This window comes from Struthio camelus, chromosome 1, assembly GCF_040807025.1.
Source record: "Struthio camelus isolate bStrCam1 chromosome 1, bStrCam1.hap1, whole genome shotgun sequence".
NCBI lineage: Eukaryota > Metazoa > Chordata > Aves > Struthioniformes > Struthionidae > Struthio > Struthio camelus.
The window spans coordinates 59,702,017-59,728,848 of record NC_090942.1 but is presented as its reverse complement, the minus strand read 5'-3'; the positions used below and the strand labels follow the sequence as shown (position 1 = coordinate 59,728,848).

At 47.0% G+C, this 26,832-nt stretch overlaps 1 protein-coding gene across 1 annotated transcript; it reads right to left on the bottom strand.

Annotated features, from left to right (window-relative positions):
- Positions 1–20,258: 20,258 nt before the first annotated feature.
- On the bottom strand, positions 20,259–26,260 carry MB (myoglobin). The gene is made up of 3 exons (XM_009684347.2): positions 26,015–26,260; positions 21,824–22,046; positions 20,259–21,146 (listed from the first exon to the last, which is right to left on the bottom strand). The coding sequence occupies exons 1-3, from the start codon at positions 26,107–26,109 to the stop codon at positions 21,000–21,002; spliced, it is 465 nt and encodes a 154-aa protein (XP_009682642.1). The 5' UTR covers positions 26,110–26,260; the 3' UTR covers positions 20,259–20,999.
- Positions 26,261–26,832: the final 572 nt, after the last annotated feature.

Here is a 26,832-nt window from a genome sequence, read left to right as displayed (position 1 = left end):
TGGACAGCTGAGGGAAAGTCCTTAAGGGTTAGGGCAGATGCTCCTGCAGTCAGGGGAAAGGAAGTAGTGGGTGCAGGAGCTGCTTTTCCCAACATTAGTCATCACCCCCCACACACCAAATTGTCAGCAGCCCCAGCCAGTCTGACCTTCAAGGGTCCTGGCGGAGGCAAGTCAGCAGCTGGATCAGGGCTGGCTGATGTCTTTCTAGCAATTTGCTGCTCTAGACAGCTGCCTGTGTTGCCTATACCAGGTTCACCTCAACTTGCTTTTGCTATAGGGCGTGTAAAAGCAACAGTTCTGTGCCATACTGGTCCTCTTCTGCCAGCTTGTATTTCCTCAGGCTTTTCTAGAAGCAGCCTATTACTTTCTGTCTTATATTCCCAGGCTGCTCTTGGAGGCAGGGAACATCTTTTTATTCTGGGTTTATACAGCACCTAGCACATAAGAGTACACCCCTTCCCTGGGGTTCTAAATACAATACACAAAACCATTGCTACCATTAAAAGGACATTGTCAGATGACATACAGATAGATATTATAAAAGAGCTTGATTCTGCGCCCTCTGAAATCACTGACAAAGCTCTGCCAGGGTAGGAGTCCTTTTTAAGGTAGTGATGGGATTCTTTCATGTGATGTTCACTCTCTAAGGAACCGGTTATTTCACTGTCAAACAAAAGCCATAAAACTGGATTCCATACACAAATGACTCAATCCAGAAATAGATGTCCAATTAAGGGAAAATATGTTTCCAAAACTCATTTTGTCTCCTACAGTTTATAAACTTTCTTTTTCCTTTTTTTTTAATGGCTTTTCTTGTTAGTCAATTTTGGGTTGTTTTATTTTTAACTGAGTCAGTAAACTCCTATACATCAAAGTCCCTACTTAGAAAGAACAGTCTCTGCTGTTTTGTGCTTTTTTTTTTTAATAGCAGAACAGCTATCACTTTTTCCACTCTCTCTCTTGCCCAAAATATTCTCGTTCCGTTGTGATTCGATGGAGCTATGATCTGTTTTTAAGGAAAGCTGCAGAGGCTCTGAAGACCTCAAGAGCAGGTCCTGTGAGTCTTCCAGTACTGTTAAGGATGGTAAAAATAAGCCAAAAGTTTTAAGATGAGAAGAGAACAGTGCAATGTTCTAATTTACACCCATAAGAAGTACATCCAACAGTCCCAGCACCAAATCAAATTACCAAGGCTGAGAGTTCACAATGCAGATCCTTCTTTGCAGCTGAGATCCCTGTACGGATAGATAGCATTTGGCAGACAACCAAGGCAGAGTCCCTGCCTCACAGATAATCATTCTTTGGAGGTGCTGAAGACAACAGGATGCGTGGCAGGAGGAAAACAAAGCTGCTTGGAGCAGGGTGCATGCTGAGAGGGGAGGTCTGATAGCTTGAGATGTTTGAGTGATAAATCTTTTCTCTGGGCTTGGTGAGCCTCACTGCCTCTGGGTTATGGTTCTTCAGCAAGTGCTGGGTCAGATGGAAGTGAGCAACCCATTCCTTCCCAGGCCTTGAGCAAGAACTGACAAGGTTCCTGGAGAAGTGTGTTTGCAAAACTGCTGTGGTGAACAGATGTTGGACTCACATTGTCCAGTTGTTTGGCATCAGATTTCACAAGGATTTCAGTGCTTTCCTCCCCAGTCCCCCAATATGTCAGACTTCGGTACAGGAAGGTTGGCACCCTGGCTCAGCTGGGTCCCATGGCAGGAGGAAGGCCTCATTACAGATGAAGAAAGCACTCCTCTGACTGTGGGGTCCTACCATGTGACCCAGGGCAGCACAGAGGCCTCTCTCCTGCTCTGAGAAGCTGTGCGCTCACTCTAGCCGGCCTTGGTCACAGTCAGCCAGCTGCCTGACCCACATAAGCAAGGCATGGTGCTGCAAAGGAACGACTTAGAGATCCAGCCACAGGGGAGTGCATGGCAGGCGACAGGTGTGTGAGGTTTGATGGAGGTGTTTGGAAGTTCCAAAATGCATGCTTGAAAAAAAAATGGGGCCACGGTACTACAGAGGAGCAAGGTTTCTCAGGACTTTGGGCACAACCTTACAGAGTGGCATTGAGCAAGAGCTCACAGGGCAATGACTTTATGAGGAGAGGACAGAGGCTTGAAGGCATCAGCAGGGGACCAGAGGAAGGGTAAGGAGCAGAGGGTAGCGTTGCCTTTGCCCCATACAGTATGGATTTGTGCCACTGTTAGATTCATCCAAGTCACTCTGGGTTTCTGAGTGAGATCATGGGGCTGGCCTGCTGAGTGACCCCTGCTCTCCTGCAGTTGTTTGCAGCCTGAGGACACTTAGTGATCTGTAGACTACCATGAAAGAGGTAAGAGAAAAAGCGCATTGCCAGTAAATTCAGCACCATTGCCATTTCATAAATGCTTAGGAATCTACATACAGGTCGAAAAACATTACCTAAAAGTCAACCAGCCTCCTAAAATCCTTGCTGGGTGTCTGTTTCAGTACAGAGCTGCTCTGCACGAGTCAGCGCGCAGGAGAAAAACAGCAGGTATGCTGGGCTGTCAGCAGGAGGGATGCAGGGCCGGATGAACGTGAGGAAGGAGGTGGGAAGCTGAGGAAGGGGGCAGTGCTTTTTCTCATGACGACTGCTGCCAAGACCAAGTTTCTCACATTCCTCCTCAGCAGCTGGGAGCAGGGCTTGCACAGCAAAGCTTCACAGCCACTTCTCCTCTCACCCGGACAGCGTTTCACATACCATAGGTGGCGCCCCCCAGGACTGTCTCTGAGAAGGATTAAAAATAAAAGAGGCCAAAAAAAAAAAAAACCACACAAAATAAAAGTGGTGACAAGCCAGCGGCTGCGGGAGCCAGCTCCATTTAAGCGCCGGCACACACAGGGAAAGGGATACACTGACACCTTGGTGCAGCAGTGCAGTCTTTGATGTGAAAACCTGCAGGGGGCCAGAGAGGGGCCAGGTGGCGTGACCGGGCGGTGAGGACCCCCCCCCTCCAGTATGGGAACAACCATGCTTGCTCCTTGCCGCACCGGTCGCCGGGGGTGCGCGAAGCCTGCAGATGCCACCTCATGGCACCTCCCCACCCATGATGGCCACCCCACCTCCGTCCCCAGAGGCGGGAGGCCACGGACAGACCCATCGAGGTGGCGACAGGGCCATGGGCCAGGCCCTGCACACTGTGGCCCCTCCAGGCTGGTGGCTGTCCTCCGTGGAGGGGATGGGGGGGAGGGAAGTGCCAGGCCTGATCGCCATACAGAATCACAGAATCACCGAATGGTTTAGGTTGGAAGGGACCTCTGGAGATCATCTCGTCCAACCTCCCTGCTCAAGCAGGGTCCTCTAGAGCATATTGCCCAAGATCACATCCAGGCGGGTTTGGAATATCTCCAGTGAGGGAGACTCCACTACCTCTCTGGGCAACCTGTTCCAATGCTCTGTCACCCTCACCGTCAAGAAGTTTTTTCTCAGGTTTAGGTGGAACTTCCTGGGGTTCAGTTTGTGCCCGTTGCCTCTTGTCCTGTCGCTGGGCACCACGGAGAAGAGACTGGCCTCATCCTCTTGACCCCCCCTTTCAGATACTTAGACACGTTGATGAGATCGCCTCTCAGTCTTCTCTTCTCCAGGCTGAACAGCCCCAGCTCTCTCAGCCTTTCTTCAGAGGAGAGATGCTCCAGTCCCCTCAGCATCTTTGTAGCCCTCCGCTGGACTCTCTCCAGTAGTGCCATGTCTCTCTTGTACTGGGGAGCCCAGAACTGGACACAGTACTCCAGGTGAGGCCTCACCAGGGCTGAGCAGAGGGGCAGGATCACCTCCCTCCAGCAGGCTGGCAACACTCTGCCTAATGCACTCCAGGAGACCATTGGCCTTCTTGGCCACAAGGGCACACTGCTGGCTCATGCTCAACTTGTTGTCCACCAGGACTCCCAGGTCCTTCTCGGCAGAGCTACTTTCCAGCAGGTCAGCCCCCAGCCTGTACTGCTGCGTGGGATTATTCCTCCCTAGGTGCAGGACCTTGCACTTGCCTTTGTTGAACTTCAGGAGGTTCCTCTCCGCCCAGCTCTCCAGCCTGTCCAGGTCCCTCTGAATGGCAGCACAGTCTTCTGGTGTGTCAGCCACTCCCCCCAGTTTAGTATCATCAGCCAACTTGCTGAGGGTGCACTCTGTCCCTTCCTCCAGGTCATGGATGAAGACATTGAACAAGACTGGACCCAGTACAGACCCCTGGGGGACACCACTAGCTACAAGCCTCCAACTTGACTCTGCGCCACTGACCACAACCCTCTGAGCTCGGCCATCCAGCCAGTTCTCAATCCATCTCACTGTCCACTCATCTAGCCCACACTTCCTGAGCTTACTTAGGAGGATGTGATGGGAGACAGTGTCAAAAGCCTTGCTGAAGTCCAGGGAGACAACATCCAGCCAGTCATTCCATCACAGAAGGCTCTCAGATTGGTCAAGCATGATTTCCCTTTGGTGAATCCATGCTGACTACTCCTGATCACCTTCTTGTCCTCCAGATGCTTAGTGATGACCTCCAGGATGAGCTGCTCCATTACCTTTCCAGGGATGGAGGGGAAGCTGACAGGCCTGTAGTTTCCTCGCTCCTCCTTCTTGCCCTTTTTGAAGACTGGCGTGACACTGGCTTTCTTCCAGTCCTCAGGCACCTCTCCTGATCTCCAGGACCTTTCCGAGATGATGGAGCGTGGCCTAGCAATAACATCTGCCAGCTCCCTCAGCACTCGTGGATGCATCCCGTTGGGGACAATGGATTTATGGATGTCAGGTTTGGACAGAAGATCTCTAATCCGATCCTCCTCAACCGAGGGAGGGTCTTCCTTTCTCCAGCCTTCCTCTCTTGTCCCCAGGGTCTGGAATTCCTGAGGACTGCCTTAGCAGTGAAGACTGAAACAAAGGCAGCATTCAATAACTCTGCCTTCTCTATATCCTTTGTTACCAGGGCACCCGCCCCATTCAGCAGCGGATCCACATTTTCCCTAGTCTTCCTTTTGCTATTGATGTATTTGAAGAAGGCCTTCTTGTTGTCCTTGACATCCCTTGCCAGATTTAATTCCAAATGGGCCAGTGGGCCAAATGGGCCTTAGCCTTCCTTGTCGCATCCCTGCACACTCTGACAACGTCCCTATATTCCTCCCAAGTGGCCTGTCCCCTTTTCCCCATTCTGTAGACTTCCTTCTTCTGTTGGAGTTTTGCCAGGAGTTCCTTGCTCATCCATGCAGGTCTCCTGCCCACTTTGCTGGACTTCTTACTCAGAGGGATGCACCGATCTTGAGCCTGGAGGAAGTGATGCTTGAATATTAACCAGCTTTCTTGGACCCCTCTTCCTTCTAGGGCCCTACCCCATGAGATTCCCCTAAGTAGGTCCCTCAAGAGGCCAAAGTTAGCTCTCCTGAAGTCCAGGGTTGCTATCCTATTCATTGTCCTGCTTCCTCCTCGTAGGAGCCTGAACTCCACCATCTCATGGTCACTGCAGCCAAGGCTGCCCCCAACCTTCACATCTCCAACTAGACCTTCTTTGTTTGTTAGGACAAGGTCTAGCATTGCACCTCTCCTCGTTGGTGTCTCCACCACCTGGGTCAAGAAATTATCATCAATCCTCTGCAGGAACCTCTTTGACTGTTTGTGCCTAGCTGTGCTGTCTTCCCAGCAGATGTCAGGGTAGTTGAAGTCCCCCATGAGAACCAGGGCCTGTGATCGTGAGGCTACTTCCAGCTGTCTGTAGAAGGTCTCATCGATGACTTCCTCCTGATCAGGTGGCCTGTAGTAAACCCCCACCACCGTGTCACCCATGCTAGCCTGCCCTTTAATCCTTACCCATAGGCTCTCAATTTGCTCTTCATCCACCCCTAGGCAGAGCTCCATACGTTCTAGTTGCTCCCTCACATAAAGAGCAACTCCACCACCTCGCCTTCCTAGCCTGTCTTTCCTAAAAAGCACGTAGCCATCCATGACAGCATCCCAGTCATGTGAACTATCCCACCATGTCTCTGTAACTGCAATGAGATCATGCGGCGGCCCGGGGGGGAAGACAAATAAAATGTACATTTCTACACTGAGGGACTAGACTATTCTGAGAGGGAGGGGAGCAGCTTTGGGGAAGAACTTTTCGTCTTTTTAACTGCAAGAGAAAAAGTCCTCATTACCCCACCACAGCTGAGTCAAAAGTGATTCCCTAAAATAAAGAGTGCCAGTACAGCCAGAAGCACGTACATTCAGGGTGCAAAGGTGCATTTGTCCCATTAGTGCGCTCTGACCCATGAGAGTGCAGCTGTACAAACACAGCAGCAGCGGCGGCTCCTGGGGCAGCCTCCCCCGTGGTCTCTCCGCTCATCGGGACTGCTTTTCTCTTCCTGAGGCCAAGCTTGGCTCGCAGTTCCCAGGGGCCTGTCTTTCCCAGTGAACTAGGGAGGAATTTTCCAACAAAAATGGTTCATATTAGCACATGTCAGTTAGTCAAACCTGATATCTTTTTCAGGAAAGCTGCTTTACCACTTCATAGGGAAAGCTCAGTGATGTACTGGTAGCTGAAAACCTGAGTAAATACTCGCTTGCTATGTATGCCAGGTGGGTGAATTCTATATTGTGAAATTAGATAGGGGTGAGGTCTGTGTCTACGTGCAGTTTGCCTTGGCCACATTACGGGAATGTTTTCGTGGTCCAGCATGGAATTTCTGGTCAAAACAAGAGGGACGGCAAAATAAAAGTCACGGTTTGCAGATGGTAGTCAGGCAGACATTGCCTTGTGTCTCACTTCAGGTTGCTCAGCTGACAGTCAGAGGGATGATGAGGTTCCCAAAGTCCAGGAAAAGAAGATGACGATAATAAGTTCTTAAGCTTTATTCTAAACATGATACTAAGATATCGATGCACCAGTGGAATTGAAAGAAAGATCTAGTAACTTCATTTAAAATGAACAGTTCTTGACCTTCTCAGTCACTGAACTCAATGCAGTGAGTCAAGGCTGAGAGAGCAAGACCACCCGCGTCTGAAAGTGTCTCTTTCCAAAGAGTGCCTTGATGCTGTTTGACTTGACAGTGAATGTGGCAGTTCTGCCCATTATGTCTACTCAATGAAAAGTCTATCGTGATGGACTAAACCAGAAATCATATGTATGACTAAGCACCCGTCACAAGACATTCATGTCTGCCCCAGTGTCTCTGGTGTGCCTTGCAAGTGCAGGTATCTCTTTTAGACTTTTTGTCCTTGTCTTCAAAGATGACAATGTAGATAAATCAGATTTGGTAAAAGAATTTATTGTGTACTCTGAAATAGAAGAGAGGTAGAGACCTATGGAAAATAAACTCTTGGATGCAGTTTTCTTTAATCTGATTTGTTCAGAAGTTTGCTTTAAATTCTTTAGGAAGGCAAATCCGCTCCTACCTGTATGTTCCACAAGTGATACCGCTTTTCCTCGCAAAGAAGAGACTTCTTTAGTCCAGAGAGTGGCTTCCTGTCAACCCAGAATCCAAACCTGGGGTTGAACTCCTCTGAGAGGCTACAGTTCTCTTAGCCCATGCTGTGTTATGGGCTGCCATATGGCACAGCATCGGGTATGTTATCCTCTGGAGAAAATATGTCTTCTGTTGCTTCTTCTTCCCCATTACAAATTCAGATAAAACCTTTTCCTTAAAACCTGAGAAAATGAAGGGAATTGCAACATTCACTCAAAAGAATACCCATACAAAAAGTCTTGGAATTTTCTGTTTTTGTTTTTTATGGTATCAATGGAAAGTGCCCTGGACAAGTCTTAGTAAGAACATGTATAGGAACACTTGTGCTTGATGTGCTGCGTGGTGGCAGCTATACACATCCTGGTATGACGAGGTGTGAGCCTCGTGTCTTGGGACCTCAGATCTCTGGCTATGTTTCTTTTTCTGTGTCTTGAAACTCTCATATCCCATAGTGATGCATATGTGTTGATAACATAAGCAGCTGTTCCACATCTGCTTTGTCTGCATCCAGGGGTCTGTCCTCACTGTGTTAACTCACATGACAGTCACTGGAAGTGCTATGGTGGCCCTTCCTGTCTTAAACTAGAATAATAGATTCTTTTTTCTTCTTTAGAAAGTGGTAGAGGTCTTCTGTAAAGTCTGAGGTCATCTTTTCTGTCCTCCAGTACTGCGTGGCTGAAGAATTTCTCTTCATAAACTCTGAGTTGAGCTCATAATTAAGCTAATGCTCAGTATGTCATACCTTTTTCATCAGCAACTGAATTTAGTGTTGTTACAATCTTCATCTCCTTCCCCTAGCTGTTTTGTAACCACTCCAAGCTGCCTTTTCTCCTGGCACCCTCTGCCTAGTTAAATCAGTCTTTCAAGACCTTTACACCACAGTGCCTATCCCTGCAGAAACAGTGCACTGTCTTTCACTAACACTCAAAAGAACCACATGAAGAACAGGTAGATACCATTTGAGCATATTTCATGTCTGACTGGTGTTGCCTCTGTACACTTTAAAGCTGTGTTGGGTGTATGAGGTTATGTAGTGAAATAATGTCACGTTACCTTGAGGAACAGGACATGGTAATTGGAAGCAAACGACCCAAAGACTATCTTTCATCAAAGTGTTGAAATGGCCTTTCCTGGAGCAGGTTACACCCAGAAGAGAAACAGCTGGAGTCAACAACTGCATTTTGGGCAAGCTGTGTTTGCATCCAAGTTTTCTTGAGGTACACAAGAAGTTGTTCTACAAAATTGCATGTGTTTTTTTCTATAGCAGTTATGTCAGTGCAAAGGTGAACCTCCAGCAGCTAGCAGGCAGATAGCCTAAGGAATGACAGCCTTGCTGGTCTCATTTAATTTTAACCTTATTTGACACTCATGTGGTGTGAAGCCCTTTTAACGTAACTATCAGATTGCTTCTGTCTTACTGGGAAATGGTCCTGGTGCAGCCCTGCCAGGAACAAGCTGACTCAGCAAGGTTGTCTAGTTCTCTGGAGCAGGGGCTGTTCATTTTTGCTGTCTTGTACTTTGTCCAAACACACTTTCAGCCCTCCACCAATTATCATAAAGGCAATACCTCAAAGAAACTGAAGGTCCTGCACTGAGAAACAACAGATTTTTCTTTCCTGTACAAATAAAGGGTGTCTTGTGGAGACTAGGAAAGATGATGTATAATGAAATTTTGAAGCCAGTCGTGTGTGGATGGAGAGCTGCACAGCCCATTGCTATGATGTCTGTGGTCAAGGAGCAGGTTGAACCTGAAGATCTAAAAAACCACAGACACACACATCCCCGCCCCAATTCTTATTCCAGTGTAAGGTCCGGTTAGATGTTGCACCGGGAGCAGCTGTCTCACATTTGGGATGTTGGACAGCAACAGCTATCTGAGTGGGAGAAAGAGTCTGGACAGCATGGCTGTCTTGGTTTGAAAAGGACTTCAGGATAACTGGGAGCTTGGGACAAGAAGTCTCTTGTACTTGGGCCAGACAATGTCTCCTCCAGTAAAGCAAGTGACCCAAGGAAACAAATCCCAAGGAAACAAAGAGAAGAAATATGAGGTCATTGTTAATTAAAGCTCTTTTTTTCTCATAAGCTATTGGTTTTCATTGTTCAGGTCCTCAGAGGACTAGTTCCTGAATCAGCTGTACTATAATACTAGGTGTGACTCAAACTGCTATTTAGCTAATATTTTGTATATCACTCATAGACTTTCTCTGCAGCCTGGGTGGGCAGATATGTTTCTCATTCCTGTCTCTCTCAGAGGCCAAATCTGAATTATTCAGAAATATTTCAGAAAAAATAAACAAAAACAAAAAAAAAAACAAACGGGTGAAGTCATGACAACTAGTTTGGGTTGTACTGGAGTTTCACATTAATTACTCAGTAAAAAAGAATTTTCTTAGCAGACAATGGTCTGCATCTCAAGGAGTGGAGGACAGCTTGGCATCATATGATCTCCATCTTCCTCTCTGTAGCTCCCTGGGATGTTCACCATTTGTTTGTGAGCTGCATGGTCCCCTCTACCAGCAACCAGCTGGGCATCATATGCACCACCAACGTGGCTTCAAGGGAAAAGCTGTCCCCGGGTAATCTAGCTGACACTTTAGTCTAGCTACGTCATAGTGATAGGAGCTCATGTCTCCAGAAATTAGCCTCACAAAGCTTGGTAAAAGGCAACAGAAGACCCTTTGAACTAGCCAAGAGCCAGACAGAGAAGTTACTTTGGGGGGAAAATGGTTATTCACTTCCCTTCTAGCCCACACCTCTGCCAAACAACAAAAATATCCCACTATTGCGACATATAAACTAAGAGCTTAAAGAGTTCATTTTCAGCCACGTCTGTTTTCTTTGGAAAATGTAAAATGGCCTTCACAGGGTAGATATGATCTTCAGAAATCTCTCCTGGGCATGCATAAATCATATTTGTTCTTGTAACAGCCGTATCTCTCCTCCTGTACATATCCTACAGGAAAAGGACTGCAGGCATGATGCTTCAGTACTTTATATAGTACCATAATGCTTTATTTCTTCTTGTTTGGGGGCGAGATGATTCCATCCATTCAGGCACTGCTGTGATGGGCAGAGGGGAACAACAGAGTGACAAGCTAGTGGGGAGAGGAGACATGTTCAGGACACACCAGAGAGGACACCAGTCTGCCTCCACAGACCACATACCTAATGCTACTTTTGCGCTTTCCTCCATTTGAGCCATTCCCACCTCCATGGGAACAGCTTAATAGAGGACGTCTTGGATGGACATGAGCCTTGGTTTAAACAGAAGCTTGTAGCCAACCCTTTAACTATCCAGAGTTCTTAATAGCCCTCCATGGTATCCCATCATGCAATTGTCCAGGCAGAAAAATGCTACGCTTGGCCAGCACTGACTCCAGTAAGTCTAGGGCAGGGGAAGAGAGTTAAATACAAGGTTGTTAAAGAAAAAAAACCCAAACATCTCAGTAATTTCTACTATAAAAGGAGCTATCTGAGCCCCTCTGGTTTCCCACAACACTTACCCACCCATGCAGCTCTAAAGTTCATGTTTAAGGACCAACTGCTGAGTTGAGAATGAGTTTGCTGCTCTTAACATAGGACTGAGCCTGGCAGTCATGCCACATGGATTTAGCCATGACGTATTTGAGGATGCAGAGCTAGGCCACCAGATCAGCAGCGTCTCCTCTTTGAATGCCGTCAAAGTGGGAGAAATGTAAGAGGACAAATATGAAGCAGGGAATATAAATTGCAGCACAGCTTCACCCCCTAGACTTAACCTCCCTCCAAGCCCCAAACCACCAAAGAAGGAACTAAAGCCTGTCTTCAAGTGGTACGTGTTGAGTTATTGTCGTTGACTGGGATGGAGCCCAATCTTTGAGCAGCAACACGAGTTTGTTTTGCTTCACTTCCATGGATAGCTGCTTCCACTACATCTGCTGCAGGGAATTGCAGTTTGAAGGCTTACCCCTTTAAATAGATCACAGCTATTACCACAAAAGGCAGTAATAAAAGGAGCTCATATTGCAGTTGATGAATACACACAAATCTAGTTTCCAAGTTTCTACAGAATGAAATGAATGATCTCAAGCTTGTGGCTAAAAATTTGCTATATGAATCCAGGTCTTTGAAGAGCCTCCCACCCACTGAAATTAATGAATGTTGAGAAGCTATGTACCTTTGGGGCTCTGGAACAAAACATGTAGTTCAGTGTACTAACTATAGGATCTGTGGGCTTTGTGCTGTACACACATACACACAGTCACACCCACACACTCTCATCACAGAATTAATAGTGAGCTAAGCACTCCCCACAGGACTGAAAATAAATGCCTGGAGAAAGGCTATTCCTTAAATTTATTTCTAAGATGCTGTGCCCTCAAGATACAAGAGGTGTATGTTCTCTCACCCTCTCTCTCTCAATATATACTCTCAAGTATATATTATGTCTTATCTCACCAACACCAGTGCTTGAAAGGATGATGCACTCTGCAGCACTTGCTGATTCTGCTTTGGTCTATTTCTAAATGTTGAGAGGTTCTAACATACTTTTCTTCACAAATCTAATTAACCCCGTTGCTGCTAAGATGGATGCAGTTTTCAGAGACTGGAGATTTGTCTATCTCCAACCTGACTGTAGGTGGAAAAGAAAAATCAATGTTTCCATTTTTTCCCCATTGTACGCTGCTAGAAGCATTGGAACTGAAGCCTATTCTGTCATGAGGCACTATATGTATGAACATAGACATGAAGAAATTAGCAAAGGAAATGTTTTTTGACCATCATGCATGCAATCTGTAAATTTCGGCCAGCCAGACACAGCTGCAAGGTATCCTCAAAACAAATAATAAAGAAAGACGACCCTCTTTCTCTTGTTGCACAAGCTCTCATCCATTGAGAGCTGTGAGTGCTGGTAGAGCCAGATATTACTGTGAATGAGGCAGAAGGGAAGCTGCAAACATAGCTTACAGGAAAACAAAAACAAAATAAAAAAACTCTGAACATCACATAACAGGTTTTCAGATCAGCTTGTTCCCCCCTACCAAATCTTTCATGGCTTGCAGTATATCACTTAATCCTAGGCACTGAAATGAACTGCCCTGCTCTTCCTGAGACATTTTCTCTCTCCCCTCTCCATTTTGCTTTTCAAAGAGATTCCTTCTGGGGAGGGAGTACACTGAACAAGATAGCAAGGGCCTCAAAGGACCGTGAAGGCTGGGGTGATCACAGTTATTGTTGCTGAATTTTAGGTACCCCTGGGTTCTGGAGTAGCATATGCAGGCAGCCCAAGGACTCTAGCACACTGCTAGAGAGTTTGATGGTTCAGAAAGGATTTGGCTAGCCATGTGTTGAGTGGGGAGGGCTATATAAGCACAGCCAGTATGAAATGCAGCTCTGCTGCGTTTCTTAAAGCCTACTCTCTTAGCACATAGGCATCCAAGTCAGGCAGAGACTCATCACTCAAACCTCTTCTGAAGTTAGGCAAGCCGCTTCCAAAATGGACCACAAGGCATACTTCATTTTTAAAAGACCAGAGGACTCAGAGCTGACCCAGGGACGTATGTAAGAAAAGTCAGTACCTCAGCCTCTTTCACTAGCCACACTGACAGATGGAAATGGCTGTAACTGCATTTTTTGGAGGTCAGATGTAGGCAAAGAATGATTGGAATCTGATGGATCAGGCAGAGGAAGGTCACATCCAAGGATCATAAATGTATTTAGGAAGGTGAGTGTTAGCTGGCTTGGACCCACCCAAGTTGGTGGAAGATCTGGGCATAGCAGAAGCAGAATGTTAGAAATCAGGGTGGGCGGGGGGGAGGAGGGAAGTAGTCACCGATGAAAATGTAAGCATGTAAAGAATTATGCAGGCGGATTTGAGGTTCGTACACTTGGATTTAGGGACCTCACTTCTGCCAGTAACCTGTTTTAGATGTTTAAATCTTTTATGATCTCAGTCCAGGGCCTTGTGCTTTAGAAGTGAGAAGATTAGCAGGGTCCCAAGTGAAAGCATTGTGCATTAATCTCCAGAGCTTTTCATTCCAAGTTCAGCCCAAAGGCCTTTACACTGCTACGCTTTGTATGCAGCATCTGTAACCTATCTGGTTATTTACACCACATCACTGTTTTAGTTGAGCTTCTACATACAGGATGGCCTTTGTCTACCCCTGAAATGCAACCACACCAAAGCAAGAACTGCTTCCTGGCACATGGCACAACTTCACATGTCTTCCTGCTCAGGAAGCTCACAGAAGTCCTCAATTAAGTAGTCTGCAGCCTAGCCTAGTGGACAGCTAAATTACTTAAACATGAGAAAATGGATGTGATAGTGCCTGGTTCTGCCTCAGTTTCTCTCTGTAAAATGAAGCTAATTAATTGCACAGAAACGTGGATGGAAAGCACAGCTAGGTCTCTAACTAAGGTCTAAGGTAAAAACAGTATAGCGAATAAGTCAGAGATATCGTAGGAAGAGTGCTCAGTGCCTTTTAAAGACTGATAGTTTTAAAATGGATGAATACTTTAATTATAGTTAAACATCAGAACATAGTTTGTCCCAGAAGACGTACACAGTCGACATGTTTATGATCTAAACTAGACAAGGAAGCTATAACACAGCCGAACTAGAAAAACTATATGAGGAAATATAGTAAAGATTATTTTCTAATCATTCTTGCTGTTATGCACTAGCAATTTGTGGCTATTACAAAGAACTCCATTTCGGGAGAGAGAATTTTGACTGGAGAGAAAAAAAATTGATGGCTTTATGCACTGAGGGATCATTTCAGCTGTAGTAGGAACATGGCAAAAGGGGATCACAGCTTAAACATGACATGCTGCAATTAGCTGGGGGATTAGCTGGGTGAGCTGTTATCAAGGCAAAACCAAAATTTACACAAAGTTTCTCATGATTTATGGAACAGCATTGTGAAAGCATTGCATCCATAGTGCTAACACAACGAGAAAACTCCAAGCCCATTTTTCTTCCCATATGAAAGCATATAGATTACCAGCTTGCATTAGGAAACTCCCTCCATCCCGATACAGCACAGCAATTGTCAGAATGAAGCTATTACTCTTCCAAAGGCACTGATAGCAGTAAATAGCCTTAGGTGTTTGGGGAGGGGTTAATGCCTCCACCTTCCCACCTGTATTTCATTTTTCTTTCTTCCTCACAGATCCATCTACCCTCAGAGAAAAGTAATTGCAAGTGTGGCACATCCTGTGCCCTGCTTTCTTTTTCTCCATACAGCTGTCTTGTCTGAGCATGCCTGGTATGAGCTATTTGCTTAGGGCAGGCTGTTCCACAGACTCTGCAGAGCACACTCCATCCATGCTTTCAGGGACACAGTTTGGCTGCTATAGGCAAAGTTCTGGGTCCGGGTTGGGTTTTTTTTCCTTTTTTCCCCAACCACTTCACAGTTAATCCATGACGTACTACGTCCCTCAAAGAGTATTTTTTTTAGGGCGCCAGACTGTTCCTATATATGTTCATCTAGCTGAGGGGTGAGTGTAAAGATAAAGACCCACTTTGACACCTTATCAGCTTACTCTCCAGATAACCCAAAAGCTCACCAGGAGTCCAGAGGACAAGACTGCTGTCATGTAAGCCCTGGGCAGAGCAATCCCAGATCTTAGTGAGGGTATCAGCTTGAGGAATTTTCCACCCCTTTGGTGAGAGTTTGGATGCTGCAATTTTGCTTGAAGAAGGAACCAGATAGAGATGTTAGGAGTGGACTGGTCAGGAAAGACAGAATATAGAAAAATTTCAATGAATTAAATCACCATTGCTTACAAGCACTGAGAAACCTTAGGAGATCCACAAGGTAAGCATGAAGATATAAAAAAAAAGAAAACAGTTCTTCTAGCCAAAGCTATTCTATTCCTGAAACATTTGATTCTGCTTTAAGAAGGATCTAAAATAAGATCAGGCATCTAGAGGCTGCATTCATACCAAGCTCTCTTTGGAAGGTGGAATGGGCTTAAATTTGTTTACTTTGCACTCCAGATGTATGGCTGTAGCTGAGGTATAAATGCCAGTATGAGCTTTAGAGCAGCCTTCTTGGATACCAATAACAGCCTAGTTGCATGGCTACAGCCCTCCCCTCAGCCCTATACTCTAGGTAAATTCACAAATTGCTAGACGGGATTATCTGTTTTGCACTCATTTTTAATACCTAAAACAGTTACAGTAAAACTGTTCTGGGGTCATGTCTACTTCTGGTTTGCAGGATAGCCATACCAGCAGCAGTCTCCTCCCACCAGAACTGGGCAAATTCGGTAGACCAGCCCAATAGGGCTATGGCATTTATCATTTTGTTTTGGGGATGAAAGCCAAACTGGGAAAGGACTTTAGTACAGTGCAGCCAAGTGACTATAGAGTAGTGCTTTAAAAAGCGACAAGGTCACCCTTACTGACATTTGGATAAGGATTTTACAGAAGTCACAGGACCAGGAGATGGGCTTGTCATGCCTAGGATCAGAGGGGAGGGAGGGGCTTATGTGTTGACCAACAAGGATGTATCGTAGCACTTCTATTGCATTCATAAATGCTCATATATTAGCCTCTTGGATTAAAAAAAAAGGATGAACTGGGATTTCTCTTCTTCCTTATCATAGTTTTGGGTGGCTTCCTTGATTCTGCTAGCATACCTCAGTAACATCTGACATCCCTCCTACTTGCTGGCATGCTCAGGGTGGCATGTACTTGCACAGTCTGTCTTGTCACTTGTGTTAGACCTTAGTGAAACTTGGTTTCACTGCAATACCTCATTTAAGGCACAATGTGAGAACTAATATATATCATCCTCTCCAACGAAAAAACAGTGCATATGCATGCAGGCATCTGAAGGATTTGGACAGATGGGCTTTAGTGATGTGTGTTGTGAACCTGGTGCATGTGTATAGATATGCATGTGTGTGCACTCAATCTAAGAAGCAGCTCAGACCCTGAGTATTAAGCACTGTGCAGCCTGAGTGAGCAGGCATACACCTTTGTGCAAAGCTGAGAGTAATGAGTCCAGGAGTGGGGAGGATGTGCTCTGATGCCAGATACGGTCAGGAAAAAAAAAACGTTATGGCTAAGCAAGTCCACATCAAAGAAACCCCTGACCCACTATTGCTTCCTCTTTCTCAGTGGCATAACCAACAGGACAGGTTTGGCTAGCTGCTATTTTAGTAGCTGGCTACTAGAATAAGTAGAGGTCATGACAAAATACTCCTGCTCTGAAAGCATATAGTATTGTGCAAGCATTGGAACCTTCTTATTAAACCAAAGTGTCATGCAGACCTTACATCTTCAGGACCCTGGCTATGACTAAGGCAATCCTCAAAAAGTGTCAGTATCAGTTCAGTAACCATGACATGGACTGGAGACTTGCCTGCTTGTTCCTCACATAAGTCCTGCAGGGAGATGCAAATGTGAAAACTGCCACAAGCGTCATGTTAATGTGCTACACACTTAGCCCGATTAGTCACCGGAGACCTGTCCCTTTCTCCCGCTGAGGTGAGCCAGGAGATAGACCGCAGGATTAATGGTATGGTCACCAACATACACTGCCTGACTCCACTTGGCTTTGGCAGCATATTGGAGTGATTGATCAGTAGGCAGGAGGGACGGGGGGACAGGCAGTGCAGCCTGCTGTATTGCTGCGTCCTGACTGGGGCTGACTGATTTGTATGCACAGTGCCTGGGAAATGAGGTCCTGCTCCCCATGTCTGAGATCCTCCTGCGCTGCCAGCCTGTAGCGCTAAAGCCCAAGGGAACACAGACAGGTCACTGGCTCTGTGCCACGGGGAGCTGTACCGTGCAATAGAAAACACGGCAGTGACAGAAGAATAGCATGTCAAGTGCAAAGCAACACAGATGTTTTTCAGACTAAGGGTGGTTGCAGATGCATAAGGCAATTTGCTGCCAGAAAAGACATTATTGGCATAAAAGAAATCCTGGGAGTGCACGGAGAGTATCAGACAGCCATAAGCTTGACCTGACTGTAGTTGGTGGGCGGGTATGAGCCAGAGCAAGGAGGCTGGCAGCAACATAATCTATGACCCACCGTGTGAGCAGGAATGTGTATGTAACACCAGATGGTGCTAACAGGGAAGGGGGCTGGACATAAGACCTGAGCACTCATCCTCCTGCTGCAAAGCTATTCTTGGAAAGTAGACAGGAAAAATTCTGGGCTTACACTGATATCGTTTATCTCCACTGAGGGACTTTGTCTCATACCTGAACCAGAAAAGCTACATGTGCTAGTAGCACCATGGAAAGGGAGACACCAACACAGACATTTATTCACCATAGCATGGAGATCGTTCCCCCACTCTTCCTTTTCCTCTAGGAAAAACTGCCCTTTCCATAAAGCAGGGGCTGTCCCAGGAGCTATATAGCCTCACTGTGTGGGTGTTGCAGATATTGATACCACATTGGAACTGCAGCCTAGGGCATATTCTGCACCCGTAGTAGCAAAGATGCAGACACATGGTTTTCAGCACAAGCAACCCAACCTACTGAGCTTGCAGGAGCTAAGTGGGACTTGTTCAGACAGCTTAGAAGCTTGCACTGATTTTGGCTTCACTGCTATTGGCATCTGAACTTGCTGGTTCCCCTGTGCTTCCACATCCTCACTGTGCTGTATGCACAACCAGAGACAACTACAGCAGTCACTTTGCTTGCCCTTGTTAAATAATGGATCTCACTTAGCACCCTGCTTTGAGCGTGTTCACCTACATCAGCCCTTTCAGGCCCCATGTCTGACCAGCAGAGGTTTAAGGATGGCACCTAGTACACTGACAGAGGAGTAAGGTGGGCTCGGCAAAGGGGCAGTGCTTTCAGCAGGCCAAAGTTTATTCCAGGTGCCTAATAACCAGCAGCTAGGCACAACATATTTGCAAGCCCTCCCTCCTCCATCATGCAGCTAGAAATAAAAATATCTAGAGATGACTGCAGTCCCACTCAGACTGACAGAAGCAGCTGCCATAGCAGAGCTTTCTATCCAAACGCAGAGGCTGTTGTCACTGGCAGGAAATCTTATTGTGCTAGACCTTGATTAAATAGGCTGCCCTTCCTGCAAAGCTAGGCACCTCCAGACAGACTAGACTAGAGGCAAAAGCAGCAAGTTGCTTGAGAGAGGGATCACCTGGCTGAAACTTCATCTAGGTCACAGCATATGTTTTTTGACCCTCTCCAAAAGGCTGAAACCCCAAGCAGTCTCCCGGAGGTGAAGTGTGGCTTTGTAAAGAGCATGAAATCAGAGATGATCTGTCTGGGAAGGAATCCATTCCTTCTCCTCTCAGAAACTGAAAGGTTTGGGCCCTTGACCTGACCAAAACTACAGCAGACTCACACCAGTTCAGAAGCGAGAGCTTTAAGGGAACTGGCGGCTCCTCCTCCATTTCCTTTGCACACAGTGTACCAGGGATTGCTTTGAACCTGTCCTGACTAGTAGCTCCTAAAATCGTGCACCTCTTTTTTCTTTCATGTGCTTACCCGCACACTGTCCCCATGAGGTAAGGAACATTACCTTCGTCATACCAGAAAAGAGCAGCAGTGTTGACTCCATGCATTTCCCCTAAGCAGATCCAAGCTGCTTGCCTCGGCAACGTCCCACCGCTGCACCAGGACACCACTCTGCCACAAATGCTCTTGTACCTGTGCAAACACATAGAACGATAGCAAGCTGCTCATCCATTTTACTTTCTGCAGGGAGACAGCTTGGTTGTGTGCGCCAGCAGAGCACACCCTGTAGCACCCCCCCCAGCCACGGCCCTGAGCAGGCTGACAGCGAGGGAGGGGACCTCACGGCTCGCTATGAGGTGTAACTGCCCCTCAGGCTGGGTCTAGCCAGAGCAACTTCACAGTTCACACGGAGCCAGCGTGTAAACTCAGGCGTTAGGCCAAGGCTTAGAACTTGAAACCCCTTTTCAGGCTCCAACCATTTCTGAATAACCCTTGGGAAGCCTTAGGCCCAGTATGGCCCTCAGCCTTTCCTCACACCTTAGTAAAACCAGGTCTCTTCTGCCTCACCATGGTACTAGGGTGAGGAGAAGATGGGGAGAGGCAGGCACCTTGCCAGATTGTACCTACCCCTTCAACTCCCCAATGGGATATATGTTGACATCTGTAAACACAGTGCAACGTGCACCTCAGTGAGACCCCCCAACAAAACTCCAAACTGGTATGGAGACCTAAGCTTAGGTCTTAGCACAGTATATGCTGCTGTTGCAAGACTCCTGCTGGGTTAAGCAGCCTTGCTTTTTGTGGCCCGGAGAGAGTGCAGCGCTCATTCAGCAGTGGGACTGCTGCTGGGACCTGTGGCTGCTTGTTCGTGCTACCTCGCTGTGCTGCTCTGTTGCCGTGTTCTGCATTACTTGAGAAACCTGCTCCCACTGAAAAGCAGAACACAGTGACAGGCTCCCTTTTTTGCAGAGATGAAGTGCAGAGCACACAGAGGGAGTAAATGGTCTTTCCACTGCCATGTTCCCCCAGCTCAGCAGCAGCCATGACCCTCAGGCTGCAAGTGCTTCCCACAACTCAGAGATGCTGGATTTAGACTGCAGTTCTGCATTTCAGTCCAGTAACTAGATCATGACCCCATGCTGACATCTGAGATCAGCTCCAAAGCTGAGTCGCTGTCATCCATATGCAAACATAACCAGTGTGTATGTGGCGTCCCAAGTCACCCAGGTGAGAGAGATTCCACGTGCTGCTCGTATCATGGACTGGCACTGCAGTATCCGCACTGGCAGACAGATACATACACAAAATACCATTTGGCCCTTTTCCACTTTCTCCATCTCCACCACTTCTCACTGAGGCACGCCTACAAAGCAAGGAGCAAACACGGTGGTGCAGGAATTTTTATTTACTGAGAAACACATAATTTACTTCCCAGTGCAACAGAAATTCAAATACATAGCAGTGGCTGCCATAAACCTACAGATCGCAGGGAGTACTATTCTTGACAGTTTTACTAACATGAGTTTAGCAATTAATGCAAGTTGCCATACTGGCAGACCCTGAAGACTGACTAACTCCACTCACCCCAAAAAAGCAAGGCAACACCAGTGACTGTGCTGAAAGCTCTTCACAGTAACCTGCTAACAGCCTCAGCTGGGGGGGCATGGGGAATGGGATGCTGTGTCCCTGCTTCCCATTCTGACTTCCATTTCCCACCATTTGAGTCAATTTTTCATCCTCTCATTCCCCTGCAGTCCTCCGTGCTCCTCTTGCTCCTTCACATCCCTTCATATCTGGCCATGCCATTCCCCTCTCGGATGAGATTGGGTCTTGGGGAGGAGTAAAGGAAGAAGGATAGGCAGAAGCTCACAGATAACCCCTTACATTATTTTTCCTAAGAAAACAGATTATTTCTTTTGTATATGTGAAGCCAGGAAAGGACAAAGGTTTATCATGGACATTACTCTGAGTGCCTCTGTGCTGCCTACAGTTATTCTTGGCCTCTCATCAAAGCATTCCCACACGTCTTGGATGGCCAATTGTGAGACGTACAAAACAGTGCTGGGGAAGCTACTCTAAGATGCAAGGCCAGGCCTCCAATGTGGTGTCCTGCTGTGCGTATGTGCTAACCCTGGAAACCGAACTCCTTGTACTTGCTGGCCATGTCATTTCGGAACAGCTCCAGGGCCTTCTTCATCGCAGCCTGGGAATCAGCCCCAAAGTCTGCAGAGTGCTTTTCGGCAATGACCTTGATAATGACTTCAGAAATGAACTGTGAGGAAGGAGAGAGAGAAAAACAGAAGGGACACTCAAGGTTTATTTCCAGAAAATCCAAACTGGGAAATAGGCTGCAGAGCCTGGAAATATCTCCGAGCTAATTCAGTAGCCCTTCCCACAGCCCCTGGAGAGACAGTGTGGTCTAGCATGCAAGATCCTGGCCTGGGCAGAAGAAACCGGGCTCTGTTCCTAGCTCTGACACTGATCTGCTTCATGACCTTGAGTAGACCGTGGCAATTCCAATCTTTGTCTGCCTTGTCTGTTAAGGCTGCAGATTCACGCCCTGTGTTTGCACAACACTTTTAGTTTTGTAGATCTTGGTCTCCGGTGGATCCTCCAGGGCTTACTCTAAAATTGTATGCCCCTCGTGCCCAGCCACTGACTTTTCTTATATAATGTGATTTCCCAGGCACGCAGAGGCTGCATGAGCTGGTTTATTATTGTCTAGGGTTGCTCAGACTGCGTATGGTGTTTGGAAGGGGAAATCTAAACTTGGAGATTCACATACCGCAAGCTGAGCCCTTTCTATGCCTCCTCCTGCCTGTACACAGAGACCATGGACTTGAGGGAGAACTCACTGAAGTCCAACTAGCCATCACTAAACAAAAGTGCAACTCCCATGCAGCTGTCTTAAGCACATCAGACACCAAGATTCCCAGCCCTTTTCCATACCTCCAGATATTTGACAGGGATTTTGTGCTTGGTGGCATGAGTTTGAGCCAGGGGTTTCAGCTCTGCCTCATGTTTACCCTTCTGCTTCAAGATTTTGCCCAGCTGGGTAAGGACAGTAACTCCATGCTTCTTCAGCTCTTCAGAGGCCTTCATCTGCTCAGGGGTCGTCAGACCTTTGAACTTTTCAAAGCGATCCAAGGTCTCAGGATGGTCCTGAAAGAGTCTGCAGACAGAAGCAGGGGGACTTGTGAGACCTGAGAGAGCTGCCATCTAGACCGGAGCCGAGGTCCAGCTACTCCAGCTGTTTCAGAGTACACAGACAGGCAGACATGTGATAACCTGCTTCCATCCTTGAGGAAAGCTCTTGGCAGATCCCTGCTAGTTGCTAGTAGAGGTTACTTTAACCTGGGAACCCTGATATTTTAGACCTTTTCCAGATAGTCACTATTCACCATCACCCCACAGTCACAGCATGTATATCAGCTAGGGAAGAATTTCTTCCCACTCTGAATGTTTTTCATCCTTCCTCTGGTAGGTTGTTCCATAACCTGATGACACTGAGTGTGCAAAAGTTTCCTTTTCTAACCATTTTGTCCGGATTTCCTTTTATCATTATCAAATGCCCCTTGCCTCCCAGAGCAAAAGTACCTGAGACACCTCCCTTTGACTATTGTATCTAGTTCAGTCCCATCCTCTTACGCATGTCCAGTCTAATATAGTCATCCTTATCACTTTCCTTTCCCTCTGCCTGTGACAGAGACACTGCCCTAAACATGTCCATCTGTAGTGACAGGGCAAGTGTCCTTTTTTCTTTTTTTTTTTTTTTAATAGCTGTTCTAACTCTTTGGCACCAGCCCCCTGCGTTATGTCAACTGCATTAGGATACAGGCAAGAGCCAAGGCTGATAAGGGCACCAAGAGGTGAGTTCTTGCATTTATCTAAAGGAAAAACAAAACCAAACAAAATCACTTTTCTTCACTGCTTACTGCTCACTATAGCTGAGGAGCCAAACTGTCCTTCTTCCAGTCTGCCATCCTCTTACAGTGAGGTATTGTATCCCCTATGGTCCATCTTCTTCTCATTCCATCTCTGCACTGACCAGGAGAAGAAAGTGTTAGATGCTTCTCACACACACAAAAAAGGGGGAGCAGCCTCTAGCCTCAGGTCGCTCACATACAGGACTCAGGTGTACTTGAACATCAGCTCAATGGGAAAGCTTACTGTGCCCCCTTCCCTGTGAATACAGACACAGAGGATCTCGGTTCCTGCCCTTTTCTCCCATCCCCCAGCTAAGCCCAGCTACTGGCACCATGGTTCTGCTGTTGGGCACTACAGCACCTCAGAGAGTCCTTGGGAGCAACTGAATATCGGGAGCGCAGGGCCTGCAGTCATGCTGATGCCATGCTATGCAGTGCTATACATAGGCACTTTGTTCCCAAGATGGAAATGAAATCAGAAAAGTGGAAGGGTGGCCCAAAGCCAGGCTAGTGTTGTTCCCCCCTGCTTCCATCCTGTTACATTTCCTAGGAGACAGGATGCTGACACACTATTGGCAACCAAATTAGTAGGGAATTTCACTCTTCTTCCTGGTCAGGCTCCTAAAATCAGGGTGAGAAGGGGACACTGGCTGTCCTGATTATTCAGAACAGTTGAATAATTAGGTGTTGAGACATCAGCTCTCTTGTGCAAGCTTATTGGCAAACAGGTATTATACCATCTGATGGGCATAATCTGACTGGTTGAAGCACCAGCAAAAGCAATGGCTGTCTTTACAGAAGGGGCCTGCGGCTGTATCCACAAAATGGCTCACCCAAGTTACTTGAGGCAGTGTCTACAGCTCTTGAGCCCAAGACTTTAGTCACAAAGCTAGCCTTCCTCTCACAGCACAGTGGTCACTCACTTCCCCCGCGCTCAGAAGTCTGCTGCTGCTGGGATTATGCAAGAGGTTGCATCTCACCTTGAACTAAACATTCCTCCTACATAGGTGGCCGTTTGGATGAGAGCCGGACTCTCCATCTCATGATGTAATTATAGATTGGGCTACATTAACAAATACCTCAAGCACACAGAAAATACAAGCTGCCTTGACCAATCTTTGGTAGTCTTTTCATTTCAAAGGCCTCCAATGGGATCAAAACAAAGGATTTCTGTATTGCTTTTTGCCCTCTACCAGGTACTGAGTGCACCACTATCGGCCTTTCCTTTTTTTCCATATCTTTCCATGGCACAGGTTATCTCCCACCCAGGAGAGATGAAAGAGAGTTAGCAAAACCTTGCATCATGAAACAGGATGGAGTTACGATAGATTCTGTATTTCTAACACATCGCCCTCCATCGTGTGTGGCTACGGCTGAATCATGTCTGTTGAAGATGATATGCCCCCGAGACTCTTGAAAATTCTACCAAGGAGTAGTTTTGTTTCCTTTGGATCACATTCAGTTCAATCAATATTTTCTAAACGTATTCCTAGGATATAATATCTAGCTAAGAGGCCCTTAACAGTGCACAAGTGGAGACGTTTCCAAACTAAGAGAAACCTGCTGGGCTTTCCCTGCCTTTCTTCTCACTTAGAAACCCCTTGAGGGAATAAGAAATGACATGGGTTGGCTGAGAAGCACAAAGGCATGAGGAGGGGGGTGTCATCTATTGATTTAATGCCCCCCCCCCCCCACTTTGGCTCATCTTTGAAAAGGCTTTGAATGGACTATGGATTTGCCAAGTGATGTGGGCTCCCCACTTTAGCTGTGCTTAAGATAGGAAACCTCCCAAGCAAGAGTCCAGCACGCCACATCCTCACTGCTCTCTTCAGCATCCGTATCTTCCAGCACATTGTACTGAGCAGACTAAGGGAGAGATCTGGACAGTCTCCTTGAAGTACCGATGAGAGACTGCCCACCCTCCATTTACTCAGATGCACCAAAAATGCATCAATATTCTGCATAGAGTTTGTTTTGTGTTATCTTCCACCCGTAGAGACTGTCAGCAGAGAGACAAAGCAAAAGATCCCAGAAGCAACAATAGGTGAAGATCCTGCTGTCTCTGCCATCAAGAAAGGCACACTCCAGCAATGAAAATCCACCCTGGAGACCTTCCATTGGGAAGGACTTAAAGGAGACTGAAATGCATCTCTGTAAGAGGCTATGGGACAGGGACTAAACTGCTCTCTGGGTTGAGCAGGGCCAGGACATAAAGTCACAGGCTTAAATCCCAGCAAACTAGACTTGGGCAGGACATTAGGAAAAGTTCTTCACGTGTAAGGAGAGCAAACCATTGAAAGGAGGCTGTGAATCTCCATCCCTGCAGGCCTATAAGGACAAGCAAGGATCCACTGTCGATCCCATATTATTTCCTGCTCTGTGCCAGGAGGCTAACCTCTCTGTGACATCGAGACCCCTCCCAGACTGCATTTCTGTGTCTCACAGCTGCTGCCGACAGCATTTCCCACATCAGACATCAGGAGTGCAAAGACAGCATGGAGGCAGGGGTCCTCTCAGACGGGGATCTCACCACACCTCCCACTCCAATCCCAGAATCACAGAGGAGAGGAATCAGGGAAGGATGTGCCTCATCTCAGATCCAGACCTCAAACTCCTCATCAGCTAGTGCCCAAGTTTTGCAATGCAGATTTCTATGGAATCTGGCTATAAGGGTGGAATAGGATGAGCAGGGCTCTGCCAGGTGACACTAAGGAGGGCAGAGAGAAAGACTCAGGGAATTAACAGTCAATTTACTGAAACTAGGGATTCCAAGAAAATTGTAATAGACCTGATTTTTCCTGTCCTTTGCTTCCCTGCCTCCCCAAAGCCTTGCTGCAGAGTATCTGAAGACCCAGGACACACAATTCACTTCAGTATTTCTTGTCATTGTGCTTGGGCAATGAAGATCCAAAGCAGAGCTTTAGTAGCAGGTACACAAAAGGAGCAACAAAGTCCCACAGCTTTGAAAGTAGGCCTGCTCCTGTGCCCGTGGACAGATGGAGAGATAGAAGCACAGCCACTTTACACAGTGAGTAATTTTTAACCCAGAAATCATAGGAACGGGAAAAACCACTGCCCTAAAACAAAGAAAACAGGCAGTTAAAATGAACACAGGAAACACATGAACACAAGCTCCAATAGTAAATAGATACCTTCACTGGTGTCTCTCCAAAAGCTCTCAGCTTTTCTCTTAGGACCTAGATTTCTTGCCTACCTCATTAAAATTGCATGCCCATGGCCTGCGATGTCGGACTCAACCTTTCCCCAGATGGTCAGGACCTGCTGCCACTCCTGATCACTGAGCCCCATGGTTCGCTGAAGGGAGGTGGAGATGGGGGTAGACCGTTTCACCGAGTGCTACCTGCAGCGTTTTTCCTTTCCCCAAAGGGTGGCTGGTGAGTTCATCTGCAGGATTTATATCCCCTCCTCACAGACCAACACCCGTCAATCACAAGCTGGACGTCTTACTCTCTTTCAGGCTTGTCTAACCTAATCAGCCTCTCTTTTTTTTTTCCTAGGAAGCTATTTCGGGCCAGGTGCTACTGTGGGTGCCACTGTTGGCAAAATTTCTGCTTTTCGCATTGGACTGGCACATGTCCTGCTTTAGACAGAAAGGGCACTGCCCAAACACAGTGCCAGGAGCCTGTCCCCGGTTCCCGTCCCAAGGACCCAAGAGACAGAGTCAGACTATTCATCAAGAGATTCCTGAACAGCACCGTCATCTGCAAGGCCTCCCCCGCCTCCCTTTGCCCCTGCACTGCCAAGGGCAGGCAGGAAGAGATGCCGGGCCGTCATGTAGCAGCAGCTTCGTCTGTTCAAAGTCCTTTCCTTTTCCCTGTGGATCTTATTTTCTTTTTGTCGTTCAGTAACGCACACCATTAACTTGTAGAGAAAAACAGTGTTAAAAGAGATATCCTCGAGAGCTAATCATATCCAAAGTGGCCTGTGCATCTGTCCAGCCTCTGCAGGAGGGAGGAAAGGGAAGAAAACTATATGGGAGCCAATTACCTGCACCTGCCTGCCGAGGTCCTT